The sequence below is a fragment of the Anser cygnoides genome, chromosome 1 (assembly GCF_040182565.1).
Source record: "Anser cygnoides isolate HZ-2024a breed goose chromosome 1, Taihu_goose_T2T_genome, whole genome shotgun sequence".
NCBI classification, from domain to species: Eukaryota; Metazoa; Chordata; class Aves; order Anseriformes; family Anatidae; genus Anser; species Anser cygnoides.
Window position 1 is genome coordinate 92,099,707 of NC_089873.1, and position 18,612 is coordinate 92,118,318.

The window sequence follows — 18,612 nt, forward strand, 5'->3', positions numbered from 1 at the left end:
TGTCCAAGACCCATGTCTCCTCACAGCACATACCACAACTGTATCTTTACAGCCCAGCCACCCCCATTCAAATGAGGATTGCAAAACACTTTTCCCAATACTCAGCTTATTTGTGATTTCAGAAATAGCTTTAATGAGTTGTTAAGTATCTTTATTGGAGTGGAACCTAAGACAAGGATGTTGTGTAAATGCAAGATGAACGGGTACTCCCTGTTCATTTACAATCTCAGTAATTAAGCAAGGCATGGCAAGCAACAGATGCATAAGGAAATACAAAGGAACACTAAGAAAAAGATTCCCAACTTCATGGTCATGCAAGACAAATGACAGCTGCTCTGTTTCTTATAGAGACCTTAACAAACAAAGTTTTAACATTGTTCTTTCTTGGTTTCCTTCTCTTGCTTGATTACAGGTTAATACACTACATTGCTTTGTATTCTGCACAAACACATCCCCTGGCATTAGGCATTACCTAATATTTGTTGACTTTGATTCTTAAGATTTGAATTCATTTGGATTTTTTTTTTGTTATACCTTGGCTGGACTGGATGATCTTGGAGGTCTTTTCCAACCTTAATGATTCTATGATTTCTATGATTCTAAAGGATAAGCTTGGTAATTCAAAGCTGATGAACTAGATTGCACCCCAACATCTGTAAATCTCATCCCACTGGGATGAATGCAGAACAAATTGCCTCAGACCCAGAATCACACTGGTGATCACCTAACTTGACTAGTCTTGGATAGGTTCTCATCCCCCTATGCAGGGATGGATTTGCAGAAGCTCTCTGTGCTTTCTGTTGCTATTCACTTTGACTGAAGCTATCCTTTGACAATATAAATCTTTATATAAACTTTGTAAGACTTTTAAAACCAGTACCTACTTAGAACAAATCAGATTCTCTACATCTCAGATTAAGTTGCCAAAACCAATGGACACTCAATACTTTGACCCAAGTCATAGAATCATAGAATTGTAGAATCATAAAGGTTGGAAAAGACCTCCAAGATTATCTGGTCCAACCATCCCACTACCACCAATGTCACCCACCAAACCATGTTCCTACGCGTCAGGTACAACCTCTCCTTAAACATCCCCAAGGGACGGTGACGCCACCACCTCCCTGGGCAACCCATTCCAATGCCTGACTGCTCTTTCTGAGAAGAAATGTCTCCTAATTTCCAGCATAAACCTCCCCCGGCACAACTTGAGGCCATTCCCTCTAGCCCTATCATCTGTGAGAAGAGGCTGACTCCCAGCTCCCTACACCTTCCTTTCAGATAGTTGTAGAGAGCAATAATGCCTCCCCTGAGCCTCCTCTTCTCCAGATTAAACAACCTCAGTTCCCTCAGTCGCTCCTCACAGGACTTGTGGTCCAGGCCCTTCACCAACTTTGTAGCCCTTCTCTGGGCACATTCCAGGCCCTCAATGTCCTTTTTGTAGTGAAGGGCCCAAAGCTGAACACACTACTCACATTACTGACCTCACCAGCATACAATCTATTTCACCACTCTTGTGGCTGGCTTGCTCACCACAGACGTGATTTAACTGCTGAGCACAGGGGTTCATGCAGTGGTGACAGAAAAATTGAGCCTTGCTGATACCAGAAGAAGGGTAAAGCCTTACTGCAGAACTTGTGGGCTGTAGAACTTTACCACATAGCAATACCAATGCTTAAAACAGCCAGTTATGTCTTTATTTCTGGCATTTCAATAGTAAGACTTATTACAACTGAACTCACAAATAGTAAATAGATAAATATAAATCAGCTTTAGACAGTTAGCCGTTATGAAAAATGCATCTACGTCTTTATGTTGGCAAAACACCAAATGTTTTTATAATGGACAGTTCCAAGGCACTTGATGTGCTGATAGCATTTTATTTTATTTAGCTTTATTTATAGAAAAGGAATGGCTTCTTGAAGAATACTGGAGAGGAGTGGCATAGTATCTGAAAACTGTGCTGGTGGACAGGTGACACTTTCAGTGGTGCCAGTGACAGTCCCCTCCTCTGCGACCCCGGTACCACAACCCTGTGGGCTAGCTGGAGAATGACTAGAAAGGGCAGGAACTTTGGTGGCCATTTCACATTCAGTTCTCCAGTCATCAATTCTCTGTTTCTGATGAATCCAGCAGAAATGTCCATATTCTGCATGGTGTTGCATACAGGCTGCTCCCTGACGGTGAGTGGAGGGGCAGGGCCTCACAACCAGGCCCTGCCGCCCAGGGGGAGCCCTGACAAAAGCTGGCTGAAGAAAAAAGCCTTCTCTTGTACAAGAAATGGCACTTAATGTGTTTAAATATTGGCCTTTTACCACAACACACCAACAGTTTTGGTGAACTGGAAATGCGGCCTAGCTCAGAAGCTGCCTCTGCACTTCACATTTTGCCTGTCACGCTCCCTAGCACAAGCAGGGGTGCTGACAGGGACATACAAGCTTAGAATATCAACATGCTTGATATATCAAGAATACAGCTGCAGTGGCTAGGTGTCCAGCTTTAGCTACAGACACAAGTAGATGGGAGGGTTCAATTTCTGAACGAACAAGTGGTGCAGTTAAGTGATACGCCGATGTGGAAGCAGCATATCCCCCGAGGAGTCACACTCAGGGGGAAGCCAGGAGGTTTTCTCCAGTGCTCTGCAGGGAAGGGAGCTTTTATGCTTTAAGCTTTCCTCGGCAAGACACAGCTAAGGGTAAACACGTTTTGCCTGTTGTGTATAGCAGCTGTGGTTTGCTATTTCAGCAGGCCCATGGTGAAGATGGCAGCTGGCTTTTCCACTGAGGGGCAGGCAGAGTGCCCTGTTGGGGGTTGTTACAGTGTAAGGGTCCGGGCGAGGAGGCTGGGGGAGCACGACAGTGCTCTGTAATACTTAAACGGCAAAAAACAGCGAGCAAGAAAGTGCTGGACACCGGTCCCCAACCCGCCCGAGGCACTGCGAGGCCCGGTGAAGGGAAGGGCTGGGCAGTGCCCCGAGTGTCCAGGCGCTGCCTCTTTCCGGAGGGCGGGCGGGTGCCGCAACCCGCAACTGACGCCGCAGCCAATGGGAGCTGCCGGTGGGTCACTGTTGCTAGGTAGAACTGCAACTTTTGGCCGCCGTCAGCCGTGAGCGCAGTGCCCAGTGGTATGATTTTGAGCTGTGTTGACTGCGACGCGACAGCGGGTGGGCGCTCGGCATCCTGACCACCCAATCAGAGCCAGGAGGGCAGGGCGCTGCGCGCTCCGATAGGCTGCCGCAGCGGGACTGACGCGATCAAGACCCAATGGAAGGAGAGAAGCCTTGCGGGCGGCGCGCAGTTTGAATCGGCGCGGGGCGGGACGGGAGTGTCCCTGCCCCGCGCCATGGCTGTCGAGTTGGGCGAGTGGCTGCAGCGGAGCAACTCCCGCTTCGTCGCCTCCATCAACCGCATCCTGGAGTGGGTGAGGCCTCCCCTCCCCGGCCGGCACCGGGCCCGCCTGTAGGGCCGTCACCGGGAGATGGGCGCCGTCATGGGGCGTCCTCCGCGGATCCCCAGCTGGCACGGGGCTGTTCTCACCCAGGCTGGGTGTTTGGGTACCGGGACGGGTGGGTCCGCTGCGTGCCTGCTTCCAGTTTCTTAGCAGCGAGCCTACAGGAAACCCTGAAACAGGCTCACTTGACCACTTTGAACATCTTGAACCTCCGTCCTGTCAGTGGCTGGCTTATGGCCTGAAGCTGAATGACTTATACACGTGCTTCATATATATGTATTTATTTATCTAATGCTTCATATATATATATATATTTATCTATTTATTTTTCTTGGCATTCCTGTTTCCAGATTGCTGGCTCCCAGCTGATGCCAGTAGCACAGCACACTGACAGTTTCATGTCTTGATTGAAACAGTTGTGTAAAATGCCTGTTAAAAGTCTTGTTAACTATTTATTCTAATCTTAAATGTTTCTTTTTATGTAGTATAATCGTCCTTTTGAAGATGATTTTCTTATTTCCATGGAAACCCTCACTTTTGATACCCCTGATGGTAAGAACTTCTTTAAGTTATGCTACATGTTTAGACTTAGTGAAGTATACTGCGTATTACACAACTGCAAGCGGTTACATAATGTGAGATTTCACCAAATACCGCAAGTTTTGCGCTCAGGTGTGGTATTTCATTTGTAAACTTAGAATTAGAATGAAAAATACCTGGATAGATGGTTCACACACACCTTTTTAGTCCATCGTGTGCTCTGTTTTACACAATGGAAAAGAATTAGTAGCAAAGTACAGGAAAACAATGGACAATGTTTGAATAACTTGGAATGAAAGAATCAAAATGGAGAAGGATGAGAGGAAACAAAGGAACAGAGCTAATAGCAGGAAGCTGATATGTCTGATTGGATTATGTAGTTTCAGGTCTGCTTAGCATTCTGAAGGCTGCTGTAAAGTGATAAATTTCTAGCACGTCAGGTGTTGTCAAATGTCAGGGTGGAATGGGTAGATAGTGTCGTCTTTAATTTTTCATTGAATGTTCATGTGGTTAGCATAAATCTATAACGTGTTATGCCATGTCATATTTTTCATTAAAACTGTCGGTCCGTTGCACAGTGAAAAATACTTATGAAGAACTTATTGAGGGGAAAGAAACTTTGAAAATTGACTTCTCTGAGCTTTAGTGGGAATTGTGACTTAGTAGCTAGGTGGTGTTATTGCTAGATGAAATGTTCTGCCAGTTTTTATCCTTAGTGCGGTGTGGATTACGATGCATAATTGCTACGTTAAGTTCTCCTAAGGAACAGCTTACTAGGCATACCCAAGAGGTATGAACACAGTGTCAAGCCCGATGTAATTGTTGCACCAAATATTTACCAAAGGCTGGGGGCAGGGTGAGGTTCATGCATACGTACAACAATGTAATATAAGGTCTTGGATTTGAAAAGGTTTGTTTATAGTTTTGATTTGGTAACTTCTGTATATGCTTTCTGTGAATATGGATCTTAGTCCATAAAGCCTTGATTATAGTTTTAAATAACTTCAAATGCCATGTAGTGTGCATGCACTAAGTACAACTTATTTACTCAAATAAAATAATATGCCTTTTTTTTTTATCTTCATAATATCTGGGCTGTTAATGCTCTTTGGGTTTTAGCATAGTGTTGTTAGACTCATTTGATTCTTTTTTACTTTTTTTTTTTTTTAACCAACTTCTCAATTATGACTTGAAATTACAATGTTATCTTGTTTTGTTTTCCTATAAGTTTTTGTTTGAACAATTGGATTGGAGATTGTTTAGATTTGATAATGTTTTGTTACTATGTAATGTGTTCTTTCTATGTGTTTGGTAGAATGCTACTCAGTATAGATAAACAGTGTTACAAGAAAAGCTGTTTAAATAAACATCTCTTGTTATTTATAGGACCAAAACAATGGGGGGAAGTATCAAACAAGAGTCTTAAAAAATGGAGGAAGAAACTACTTAAGGTATCTAATGTAGTCCTACTATGCAATCAAAATATAGTATTTTTTTTTTTCTTCTATATTTTGTGTAGGAATAGATTCCAGTCTTGCTGTGCCAGGAGGTACACTTGCAGGAGATATTAATGAAGTCAACAACTACCTTAAAATAGGGTTTTAGGATAGATTCCTTAAGAACATCAGATGAGATGGATAGATATAGATGATGTATTTATTATTGGGTAATACCACTGGTTAACCTGGAAAAGTATTTCCCATATATAGTGTTGTGGGCCTGTTTATTGTATGCTCTTTTTCTAAGTACTGGTGTTAAACAAGCAGTCATTTCTTAATCTATTTCCTAAACTCCTTCATAAGAGCTTAACAGAGGATTTGGTCAAAAGCACAGTGTTTCTCGATAACTGTATAAAGTCACCTAGCTGCTCTGTTCCCTACGTTACCTGTCAAAACAGTAAAGCTGAGTAGGGTGCCTTACTAGTTAACACAGAAGCTGTTCTGAACCCATGGTGTGAGGAGTGAAATTCAGTCTTGGGGTGTAAGTGGATTTAATGGAGGCAAATGTGGCTGTATTTCTCTCCTTTTGAACTTCTGGGAATATCTTGTGTGTCATCATCTAAGCGTTGCGACAAGTGGCTGCACAACTTTACAGGCTAAATCCATTAAGGACTGTAAGAAGAATTGTTGTAGCCTCTCGTGTGTGAAGTTAACTACAGCTTATGTTATTGTAGTGCTTTTAACAGCAACAGCATGGCAAGGACTGAATGATAAAACATACCTATGCTTTACCAAGTATTTGTTGCTTTGCTAGTCAGGCCATGCAAAAGCTGAAGGAAACTGAATGGTTATTTACGAAGTGACAACTTGTAAGATATACCAAAGGAAATAAATGTTTCAGTTAAAGTAAATTTGTTATTCTAAGATTCTTCTGATGTTTTTTTTCTCTGTTTATAATTGCAGCATCATACAAGAAGTCAAAGGAATACAGGTAAAGTGTTTAAAAAAACAAGTGCTATAAATTATCCAAGAGAGTCTTGACTTCATAGAAAATATCACGTTTTTATGTCAAATTCCTTAGGATACTCACTGGTTTTAAAAAACAAACAACAAACAGATAAAAAAGAAACACATCAGCATTTAGGTTCATAAGGATATATGCAATGTAGCAAAAAATGTTTAAAATTAGTAATTTATTATTGATGTTGCTATCATCACAACTTGATTTAAAATAATCTCCCCTTATCGATTGTCCAGACAGTTTTCCTTCTTGTATTTTTAGCTTTTGTCAGATGTTCTTTGAATCTAAAAATCCCACCCTGAGTTACCTGGCTGTACATATGGAAGAGTTTATAATTTACTAGCTTTCTGAAAATAACTAGACAAGCACACACATTCAAAAATGTGTGTGAAGTTGCATGGTGAGTGATCACAAATTCAGCAGATTGTTCTGCATACTGAATGAATCGGGCTACCTGCAGAAAAAGTAGACGTTTAATTAGAGATCAAGTGTCATGATGGAAATTAAATCAAGATTGCACACGAAGTGTAATTCTGATACTACTTAATCTTTAGATGTTATGCTTCTCCCTTTTCCTTTGTTCTGAAAAGGAGCTGTATGTTCCAACAAAATAAATGTCTTTTTACTGGGATAAATGACGGAGGAGACATGATATATAGTGCAGTGAAAGTATGTTGGGCTTTGTTTTTTTTAAGGTTTTAAGGATTTAAAAACACCTTCAGATTCCCTGGAGAAAATATTTCACTTCCATTCTGTGCAGTACCGTGGTTCTCTACTGATAATTAATGTTCCAGTGCTTTGACATCTGATTGTGAATACAGTGAAGATGTACTAAAATCACATTTTTTTAGATTTTGTTTCTATTAGAGTATTCAATTTGTTTACAGACCAGCTCATTCTATGATGCAAACTCTTTTCTAACGTTCAGTAATTGGCATGATGGAGTGCAACTCCTTCCTTATGGGTCCCTTCCAACTCAGGATATTCTATGAAACATTCTTGGAGGTTAGAATTGTTAACTTTATTTCATAGACTATCCTATATTTGTAGTAGTCTAGTCTAGTCATTTCAGTGACCGTTGAGAGCAGTCTGCCAATTTTGTGCTTAACTACTGGGGAAGAAGACTATATAGCAGAAAAAGAATATCGCCTGTTACAACAGGAGAAGGTGGGCGAAACTTTTCCAGACTAAAATGTTAAAGTTCTTACTAATTTCTCTACAAAGGATGCTTAGTAACTGATTTTCTGTGGATAAAATGCCCACGACTGTGTCTTCTATTAGTCATGTGGGTAGGAACTGGCCATCTGGCAGGTATGGGTTTCCATTCTAATGAAATAGTTCAACTCAGGTTAGACTGTCAAAGCCAGCCCTCTGATTGATCAACATTTTCACCAGTGGATGCAAAATTGTGTGGTCTCCTCTAAAAACAGTGTTTATTTGATATGAATCTTTATCCTAGCTCTATGATGGCAGCAGCCCACAGAGCTTTAGGTGATGACTGCAATGAGAGGGAATGTAAAAGGAACATGGGTTTATACGGAAAAGATTTTCATTTTGTTTTTAGTGGTTTAAAAAAGGTATGAAGGGTCAATGATGTGCTCAATATCATAAACAAGACTTTTTTTTTGAGTCATTATTTTCCCTTTCAGGGTTATTCTTCCCTCTTCTTTCTCTTCCTGGAGTAAACATAATCATGGGACAAATACATAACAGCCAAGGAAATTGAGAAATTGGGGCTTACAATACAGTCAAATGTTTTATTATCATGAAAGACTGAGGCTTTAGCGAGTAATTAATGGGAACATCTGGCCACCTCTAGCAAAATCGTTTCCAAAAATACTTGTAGAATACCTAAAAATTGAGTTAGAAGTTTTGGACTTGTTTTTTTAATATTCTTAAGTCTGTCTTATTTCTTATCTTCACAATTCTAAGGCTGTCTTGATAATAAGAAACTACAAAAGGAAGCATGATACAAGCAAGTGGCAATGTCCCATTCCTTACCATTGTTGCTGGGATAAGTAAAAATGTAGAAGGAAGGAAGTGGGAATGATGCATGAATACTTCTGAAGGAGCAGTGCTTTGAAAATATTTTACCTTCTGAAATGGCTAGCATATGTCTTGAACTGGCTACAGACAAGTTATCTTAACTCTTCTTTGTTTCCCTCACAAAATTATTTATGAGTCTATAAATCATGTTTTTTCAATTGGACTTTAAAAGGAATGTAATACAGATAAAAAACCTTATAGTAGAAAAGACTTTTCTGAAATGAAACCACTTGAGTCACTATTTGTTTCAAAACATTTCCAAGAAACTTGATTTTGGTTTTGTTTGAGTTAAACTATGTTTTATTTAGTGTTTATGTTCAAATTGCAGATGTAGAAAGTGATGCTGATATAGTTTCAGTACGAAAAAGATTTGAAGACATCCACTTCCAGGTAAAAATTTCTGGTGTTTAATGTAATGGAATAAGTTTGTGTTCAATAGAAATAATTGAACTATTCGAACAGCTTATATGTGCCTGAAGAGTTAATGCACTGACAGCATAAGACTCTGCAGTCTGCATCTTAATGCACGTTTATTGTCAATATAGCAAATGAGACATTCAATAAATAATGTCATGAAGAATGATATGAAGTAATTATGTATGGTTTTCTCTAGTATACTTATAATCCCAAACCATCAATTCATTGTACAGAACAGGCACTTCTGATAACATTTATTATAGGTATGCAAAAAGAATAACCAGAAATAATCACAAAGTGAAGAAGCTTTAAATATGATTCTTTATCCTAAATTCTCTCAGGAGAACAGAGCAACATGATTTTAAAAAGCAAACCTTAAATAATGGCCATCATAACAAAAGCAGAATGGAATATTCTGCTGTTTTTTGCTAAAGCTAGACTATGGGTATCAGGACTACCCAAACAGGTTACAGTGGTGAAGAAAAGTACAATATACGCTTTGTGTGTGAAGCCATTCTAATCCTTTATTCAGCTTGTTCAGGTACAATTACCAAAAAAATATTTACTTTCCTCTTCTGTTTAGCAAAAAAAACAAAAGTTAGTTCTAGGCATTTTCATGTCTTTGACCTTAAAGAGGCAGCGTGTGCTTTTCCGTGGATCAATTAACTAGCTAGTTATCTCTCTGTTTTCTGACATAGTTCCTTCTTGAGACTTTTTTTCTTTGACATGAAATGTACATTAAATAAATAAGTTTTATGCAGGTGGGAAATCTTTATCGAATAACACCAGTTTGAAACAAATCTGAGTAATGTGTTTGTGTTCTTCTGTATCAATAACTTCTATGTGTTTTAATCCTTCCCTCCTGCCCCAAGAATCTGGATGTAGATAATGTGAAAACATCAGAAGAAGTAAAAGTTCAAGTGGATGTGATAGTACAAGATGATGCAAGAAGAATTCCCAAATGGATTATGGTAACATATTTCTCCTGTTCTGTTAAAAGTTATTTGCTAATTAGAATAACATAATGACTCTCTAACTATGCGCAGCACAATGAATCATATAACTTCTCTGCTTGCTCTCATTATTGCAATTCTCCTGCTTGCTCTCATTATTGCAATTCTCCTACATAAATATCACAGTATTTCAGATCTTTGGCAGCAACAATTATAAGAAAAGGAGCAGACAATATACAAATACTTCTTTTTCTGAATTTTATGCTTTGTTCTTTTTACCCTGATGTGTGAGTTGGTTTTCACTTCAGTAAGTCTTCTGAAATGTCTAAATATTGTGGTTTGTAGAGGGGGGAAAATAATTGAGATTTTAAATTTAATTTCTTTACGATACATGGTACAGAATCTATTTCCTAGTCAACTTGCCAGAGATATGTAAATTATCCATATATATATATATTATATAGTTAATTTAATATGCATAAATATTTATGCATATATGTATACATTATAATATTCAAGAAGAATGAATAAAATATGATATAATCTTTGCAAATTCTACATTGTATAATAGGTTTCCAAGACTAAACTTGTAATTCTCAAGAATTCTTACTGGAATCTTAGACTAGCTTTTTTTTATTTTATTTTACTGCACAGGACCAAGCATAGTAAAGAGAGGGCAGAAGGATTCACAAAAAAGATTTTTATATTACCTTTAGCATGCAGAAATCAAGGATGAATTCAGGATTCATGTGTTTTGGTTTTTATTTCATTTATTTTTCAGGCAGCACCTCAAGGATTGTCAGAAGATCTTCACTTAGTTTCACCAGTGCAAGAAATGATAGGTACAACTAAATCTTTTGACTGTGGGTCAAATATGATAGTTCTGATTTTTTTTAATTGAAATTGATTAGAAATAAGTAATTTGTGGAAAACACAGGGACTAATTAACCAACAGACCAGTTCTCTAGACAGATTTCTTGCCAAGAAGTTAGATGTGATTTTGCTTACGGCAAACTGTATTTGAAAAACAGAAAATAAATAGCATGTATGGATAAAAGCAACTTTTGTTAAACAACCCCAGAAAAATGCATAGTTACAAAATTCAGCAGAATTAAGTTCAGCTAAACGAAAGCATGACTTTTTGGTTCTATTTACTTTGAATTTGAGGAATGGCTTTTGGTCTGCTGGTTTCTGGTAGACAACGAACTACTTCACTAGTAAGCTAGCTTTCTTCAAAACTCCAAACTTGCCCCAGCAAACCTGAGATAAAATATTTACACCAAAATTCTAAGCCTAAAAACTACAAAAAGCATTATCCTCCTCATGCTTTACCTCAAGGGAAGCTGCACTGGTACTAATTAAGTACCAATCTTTCAAGTAATATGGAAATATATTAACAAAATCTGTAGAATCTGTTCCTCCTGGTTAGAAATTAGAGAGTGAAACAATCTGCCTCTACAGTTAAGATATTTTCTATCTTTATATTGTTATTTTAGAATGTTTTTTTCAATATTTGGAAATGTTTAATTTCCATAGAAATATTTAATTTCTACCTTCTATAATCTGTTAATTCAATGTGGTTAAAAAGATATTTTAATTTTCCTTAATCAATTGTATGTAATCATCCGTTTAGCTTGGCAGAAAAGCTTAATGAAATCTGTTAGCACATAAAGAATATATGTACCACTTGCAATTGTTTGTCATGTAACATGTTACTGAAATGTCCTAATTTTTTTTCTGATTTTTCTTTTGTGATTTAAGTTTTGTTTGTTTGTTTTTTGAATAGGCAATCACGCCAGTGTTTTCAGAAAGAAAGTAGAGCTGACAAATGCATATTCTTCATCCAGGCCTCACCAGTTCCAATTTTCTGGTGTCCCCATTTCACCAAATATAACAACTGTACCCAGACTTCAACCTTTTCGAGAAATTAATAAAATCTGCTATGACAGTGTCATGGAAGAATACCAGTCTGCAGATGAGGAATGTTCCTGGAGCAATGTAACTCTTGCAGACTTGTATCCTGCAATGGTAGAGACACTGATAAAGCTCATGACAAAGCAGATTCGGAGAAAAGCATTTAAATACATGTTTGGACACTGTAGGCACAAAAGTTGGTGTCCTAGAAGACCAAAGCTCAATGTCACTGTAGACAAAATAAGGAGGTTCAGACCACTTAAATTGAAGAAAGCACTACCCAGCATATGCAGTGGTAGTAAAGACATCCAGAATAAAACTTCAGGAAATAATGTAAATGAGAATAGTGGACCTTGTGATGATCAGTGTTCTATTAATAATTCATCTGGTCTGGTACCATATTCTTACCTAGATACAAGTGGAATGGAAACAGACTGCTCTAATTCAAGTGTAGATCATCATTTGTTATTTGGAAAGGGACAAAAAGTTCCCGAAGAGACTGTTTTTCCTAATGTTTTGGCTAGAATGGGAGAGACGTTTGTAGTTGAAGATCCATTACCGACTACTGTCTCACTGAATAATTTGAAATGCAACCAAAGTGATAACTTGGCTTACAAATTTTCTTTGGAATACCCTTTTTTAACATCTACCGCCAGTTCAGACTCAACAGTGCTTAATCTGGTAAAAGAGAGTAAAGCTCAAAAAATTGATTGTCCTTCTGATGATACTTCAGGATTTTGTTCATCTACTTGCTATTTCAGTGATAATAGTAGCGCTTTTGTACCTGTCACAAATCATTCTCTTGCAAGAGCATCAAATACATTTGTCGTAAATCCTCAGATAAAAATTTCTGAAAGAGAGATTTCTTTCCAGCGCAGACACTCATTTTCCTCATTGTCTATGAAGCACAGTCCTTCAAAGATGCCCCAGAAATATGAAGATGCATTTGAAAAACTCTACTATAAAATGTGTTCCAAAGAAATCCAAAAGCCTTTCACATTGACAAAAGCGCTTACAAACTCACAGAAGCCTGAAGAGAGAGGACGATTAATTAAGTATAACTTCAGTGGGTCTGCGAGGTCCGATATACAGTATGACAGAGCATTTGAGAAGATTTATGAGCAATTGTCTAGTGAGGCAGTTTCAAAACTTCCTGGTTTTCAGAGAGCTTCAAATTTAAGGAAATATGAAGGAATACAGATATCTGAAACTGTAAATGCTCTTGTTAACTCACCTGTTCGATCTTTACCTGCAATTCCCAGAGTTAAGAGACTAGGAAATTTTCAAAATGATCTTCTTTCTTCACCAGTAAAGAAACTGAAAAATATACCTGAACATTATTTTTTTCCAACAAAATATCAGCAAATTTCTCACAGGAAAAATGTAAATCTTCAGACAGTTGATGTGGATTTTTTGAGCCCATACAATGGCAGTAACACCAGCTTTTTTAACAGTCGCAACTGTCAGAATCAGGTACTTTGGGGCATTGTAAAAAATGGTTGTGTACTCTTTGCTGTTATTTAGAGAAACGCTTTAGAAATGGATTCGAGCTGGAAGGTCTTTAGACTAGTGACAACATATATGTATTTCCAGTGCTATTTGGTTGGTGGAGTTGTTTTGTGAGTTTGGGAGGATTTTATTTGCTAAACAAAATACAAGTTGCGTCAGGTCTCCTGGATCTTATGAGGAAGCTCACTGTATTTATTAACATGGAAAGTGGTTTTAAAATGCTCAGCAAAAGGTTTTCTCGTATTTTTAATACACAGTCACTGGTTAAAATACTCTCATATAGTGACTCTGTTAATTAACAGATTATCCTTCTGAAACTATTATGTTTTATTCATTATATACATGAGCAAGGTGAGACCAAAAAAAAAAAGCTCTTTTGGAATTACCAGACTTGTTTAAATCAGGCCCTTATTTCCAAGTTTCCAGTTGTTTCTTCTAAGGCAAGCTGAGAAATAATAAGAGTGTTTTCGTTGATGTAGTATGTTTATGCTTTATTTTCAGGACTCTGGTTTTCACACTTCTTCAGATAGAACTTTTCTTGTTAGTCCTGTTACTTCCCTGAAAGGTTAGTTTCAGCAGCTTTGTGAATTATTATTATACCAGTCATTTCTTTAAAGGGTACATATATAGATCTCCTCTATAGACCCCTGTCTAGGTGACAGCTCTTCTTCCTCATTAATAATTAGGTGTGCTTGTTTTTCTTTAATAAGGAGTCGAAGTAGAAAAGAGTTTCCTGAATCTCACAATAGTAATTTAATAAGCTTTTTCTGTAGGAATTTTCCTACTAAAGTATTGCTCGTTACCTGTTAGCTTTCTCTTCTTTTTTTTTTCCTAACTTTACTTTCTGTATAAAAATGTTCCATAGGAAATGGATAGTTTGTTAATCCTACACTTGAATAACCAAATGTTTCTGTGTGGATTTTACAAAAATGTGCAATTGCCTTGTTGCATGCCTATCATTACTTGCTTAGGTGAATTGGATTATTGATCACCACTTGTGCAGATTCAGGACAGTATCATTTTATTAGCTCTGGACTGAAAGACTACTAAGATTCTAGACTACTAAGATTCTAGATGGTAATTTTATATTTTTCCTTTAATAATCTGGTTTTGGTTAAAGTGTGTTTATAACATGATGTAGGTTTTCTTCCAGCTTAGTCAAAATTGACGATATTTCTTTTCTATACCTCGTTTTTATGAGTCAGGTCATCAAATAACTAATTAACATGCAAGGGAAAATACTGAAGAAGATTACTTAAAAAGTTGTCAACTAATATACAAACAGAAAATGGCAAAAGAAATGAACTTGTTTGTATGGTTCTTGCCTTGCTGCATTTTCATTACCAATAAATAATTTTTACAAAGAATTCGATTATTTGAGATGACATATTATTTGAGATGTATCCCATCTGTCTTATTTTGCCTTCCTCAAATTTTAATTCCTCATACTTTCTGTCACATTTTTTTTCTGGAAATAACTATTTCTCCTCATTGTACCTTTTTCTAATGGTCATTAAATAATAACAATTTGGGAAAAAGTTAGCTTATACTTAAATATATTTGAGGCTTTTGAATATAGGTTATAAAATGTTTTTGAAATTAAATTTTGCCAGAAGAGAATTTTCTGACTGAAATGTGGTGATTATTACCAGTGTCTTAACAGGCTAGTATTTTTAAAACGTATTGTATTCTTTGTGCTACTTAGCATGATTCTTACCCTTTCGATACTATCTTTCATCACCAGAATCTGGAATTGCAGATGCCTGCTCTAGCTGGCATAGGACAACACAGAATTACAGCTGTCCTGGAGGTGCACAGAAACATCATCAAAAGTAAGTGCCTTTGGAGAAAAAAATTTCAGAGGAAATTTGTACTGTTCTACATTTATATTAAACGTAGGGGGTTTGTTGCTTAAATGAGTGTATCTGTAATGAAAATGAGCATGGATGCTTGAGAGAACACAAGCTCAAGCCTGCACACTTGAACACTGGGAGGCAAGTGTGGACAAAAATAGCCGGAGACCAACGTGGATGGCAGTGAATACATGATGGGCCTAAGGGATTAGCTACGCCAGTTCTTATTTTGTGTTCATTATAGGGATATTTATTATTTCAGCCACTATGTGACCACATAGTTGTTTTGATTCTGGCTGTGTGCTTAAGCTGACAAGTTTTCTCACATCCTTAAGCTCTGGAGAGCGTAGTATATTGCCATTTAGATGGACTTCCAAAAGTCAGCTTCTTTGCAGTTGATCGTGGTTATGTGCATTTTGGCTCTGTGTAAACAAGCAATGGGTATGTTCAGAAGGTATCTGAGATCCTTGCCTCCTGTTCTGTTATTACTATTGGCAATGTATTGACATCTCTGGATGGAGAAAACGCCTTTCAGCACCCTGGAAAATGGCCTACTACATCTATTTTCCTTAGCAAATATGGCTTCTGCGAGTTTCTCAAGTTTCTGATCTCTTGGCTTTTTAATTATTAACTAATTTAATAGGTAGCAGGATTAAAAAATATTACAAGTTCTCTAAACAGTTTTGTTTTATTTTCTGAAACATTTCTGACATTCTTTTTGCTAAAAAGTCTGTTCTGGCACCATCAGATGTGCTGCCTTCCCGAACTTAAAGTCAATAAGTGCTTTCACCACACTTAAGGTGATCATACAGCTAATATTAATAAATAAATAAATAAATAAATAAAAATGACAGTGCTCAAATTAAAATTTTGATTTTCAAAGGAAGCCTGAGTGTGCTTTTAAACTGTTTGTGTGGAGAACTTAATCTGAAAGAGACTGTACTGTATATCAAAAAAGTCTCAATTTAAGCAAAGATGGTATTAAAACTTAAAAGCTTGCATTACAAGTATATGATAATACCAATAAAGATTCTATTTGGATTATTTCTGATACAGTGGAAGATTGGAGGTGTGTTGATGACTATAAAAGGATGTTTAAGTGATCTTGACTATACCCACTTAGCTGAGTGCAATTCTGCTCCGTTTTTAATTCCTTTATTTCCTTTTTTCCTGAGTCCACGCTAAATAGCCCTCCCTATTCAATTAGTAATTGTTCTCAAGAAGGAAAAGGTTTTCCTTTAATTAATGTATGCAAGTAGAGAAGTTTGAGAAAGTATAGGAAATCAGAATGTCACTGTGTGCGTTCTTGTCAAGCCATCTGGAAGAAAATCTATTGCTCTGTTCCTTAATTACACAAATACACGTTTGCTGATATGTAGCCAAAATGGTCTGTCAGCTGGCAAGATTCCTTAGGCCTGTGGTGTGATATTCTTAGCCTTCTATGGTTGAAATACGCTTGCCAGGACTGAAGCTCTTTAATGGCTTCAGAGCCCTCAAAAGTTTTATGCCTAAGCCAGGTGGCAAAATGCTGTTTGTTGTAATAACTGTTTGTGGAGAGGAGAGGAAGACATACTTCCGGGGAAAGGAAAAGGAAAGGAGACTCTTTTCCAGTTTATAACTTTACTGCCTTTATCTAGAAGCTGATTATGGAAAAGACCTTTATCAGAAAAGGAAATATATGGGAATGATGTTCTACAACTACACTTAATTGTAAATGTATACCAGATTAGTTTAAAATAAATCTTAAAAAATTATATGCCATTTCTTAAGTAACTTGCAAATAAATAATTGTATTCTCACTTGTATCTTTAATTTTTAGCTACTTCTGAATACATTCAGAGTTTGCATCTGAAAATTAAATAGAAAGTTATGTTAACATAATTTAGGTTAATATAGTAGCATTACTGAGATATTGAAATTGACACAGGATGAAAAGCTTCCTCTTCAGCTGAACACACATAGGAATGCAGGCAAGGAGTCCTGCTGCTGTTCACAATCAAGGTGTTCACGTATCTTGCTTTGGTGTGTTGTTTCACTTTCATTCTGTTCATCAGATAGTCAGCAAGTATAGTATTTTTGTGTAATTTATTTTATGTTCTAAACAATTATTTTTTCACAGGGTATCAAGAAAACTAAGTTACACCAGTGGAAAAGACCAAAATCCTAGTAATCCCTTGGATGATGTCCTGGTCAAAAGTCACCAAGGAACCTTCATGGACTGTTACAGAGAAAACAATGTTTTATAATCTTTGATTTGTGTTCGTTATTTTTTTCCAAGAATCACAGATCTATTAATAATTTAAATATTTAAGCAAAAGATCCATAGGATGGAAGAACATTATTGTAATACATAATTAGTCGTGATTTATACTTCCCTGTAATATAAATTCTCAGGAGCTGGTTCCTCACTTCTGACAGTGTACTCCTTACTCCTTGGGCTTCATCAGGTATTGCAAGGAATCAACATTCCTTTCTATGTCTCAGTTTATTTAAATTTTGTATATGGTATTATTTATAATAATAGAACATGGTTTGTATTATCTTTTTATCTGCTGAGGAACTTTGCATTTAATCTATTAATACTACAGTTTTAAGTTCTGTGTCCACTTAATTCCCACCCACTCCCTTCCTGCTTTATAGACATGTCAGTACTAAATGTATGAAAGAAATCTAAACCGGACTGAGGTCCAAATGCAGTATCATGCACCCTAACTTGTAATAACTTTTAATAAGCCTGACAAAAGATGATCCTGAAGTTGAGGCTGTGAGAGCAGCAACGAATAATTTATTGATAACAGCGATTAAATTGGAAAGAAAATGTATATTGAAGGAGGATATTTACAAAATAACTCTGTTCTTTTAGGAAACAAAGTTGCAGGGAAAAGCAGCGGATGAATATTTTAGTAAATAAATAGCTGGACTGAACAATGAAGGCTAAGTATACAGAGGAAACTAAATGTACCAAAACATTATGCAGTGGGGTTATTGTTATGTGTTTACTCGATGAGAAGTGTATGCTTCATTTCTATTGATATTTTTTCTAATGATTGGTCTCAGAAGTTCTTTGATCTTGGAATTTTGAGAGGAAAGGCATAATCAAGAGTACAAATGCTGAGAGAAAATTAGGAAATAGCAACCCTTGTACAAAGTTTACACAAATTGTACTAACTGAAAATAATAGCATTCCTTTTTTCATGTATGTCTTGGAAAAACAACGACAAACAGCTCCATGGGATTCTCCTTATATACTGGAGAGACTGTTTAAGAAAGCTTTCACTTCTGATTGGTTCACAGATCTGAGTATTGCATCTGATTGGTGTCAGTTAAATTGAAATATTTTACATATCATTAATGCTACTCAAACTATTTTGATATATGAAGCTATGCAAAAACTTGTAAATACCTAGTTTATTCTTTCTTACTTTGCCCCTGCTAAAAAAAAAAAAGGTACTCTTTCCAACCTGATCAAA

The 18,612-nt window shown here is 36.9% G+C and overlaps 1 protein-coding gene across 1 annotated transcript; it reads left to right on the forward strand.

Moving 5' to 3' along the window:
* Window positions 1-3,090: 3,090 nt before the first annotated feature.
* On the forward strand, window positions 3,091-17,393 carry HJURP (Holliday junction recognition protein). Its single transcript, XM_013186091.3, has 11 exons — window positions 3,091-3,420; window positions 3,936-4,002; window positions 5,377-5,441; window positions 6,393-6,420; window positions 8,825-8,886; window positions 9,786-9,884; window positions 10,648-10,708; window positions 11,653-13,253; window positions 13,791-13,854; window positions 15,034-15,121; window positions 17,262-17,393. Exons 1-11 carry the CDS (start codon window positions 3,343-3,345, stop codon window positions 17,386-17,388), a joined length of 2,340 nt encoding a protein of 779 aa, XP_013041545.2. The 5' UTR covers window positions 3,091-3,342; the 3' UTR covers window positions 17,389-17,393.
* Window positions 17,394-18,612: the final 1,219 nt, after the last annotated feature.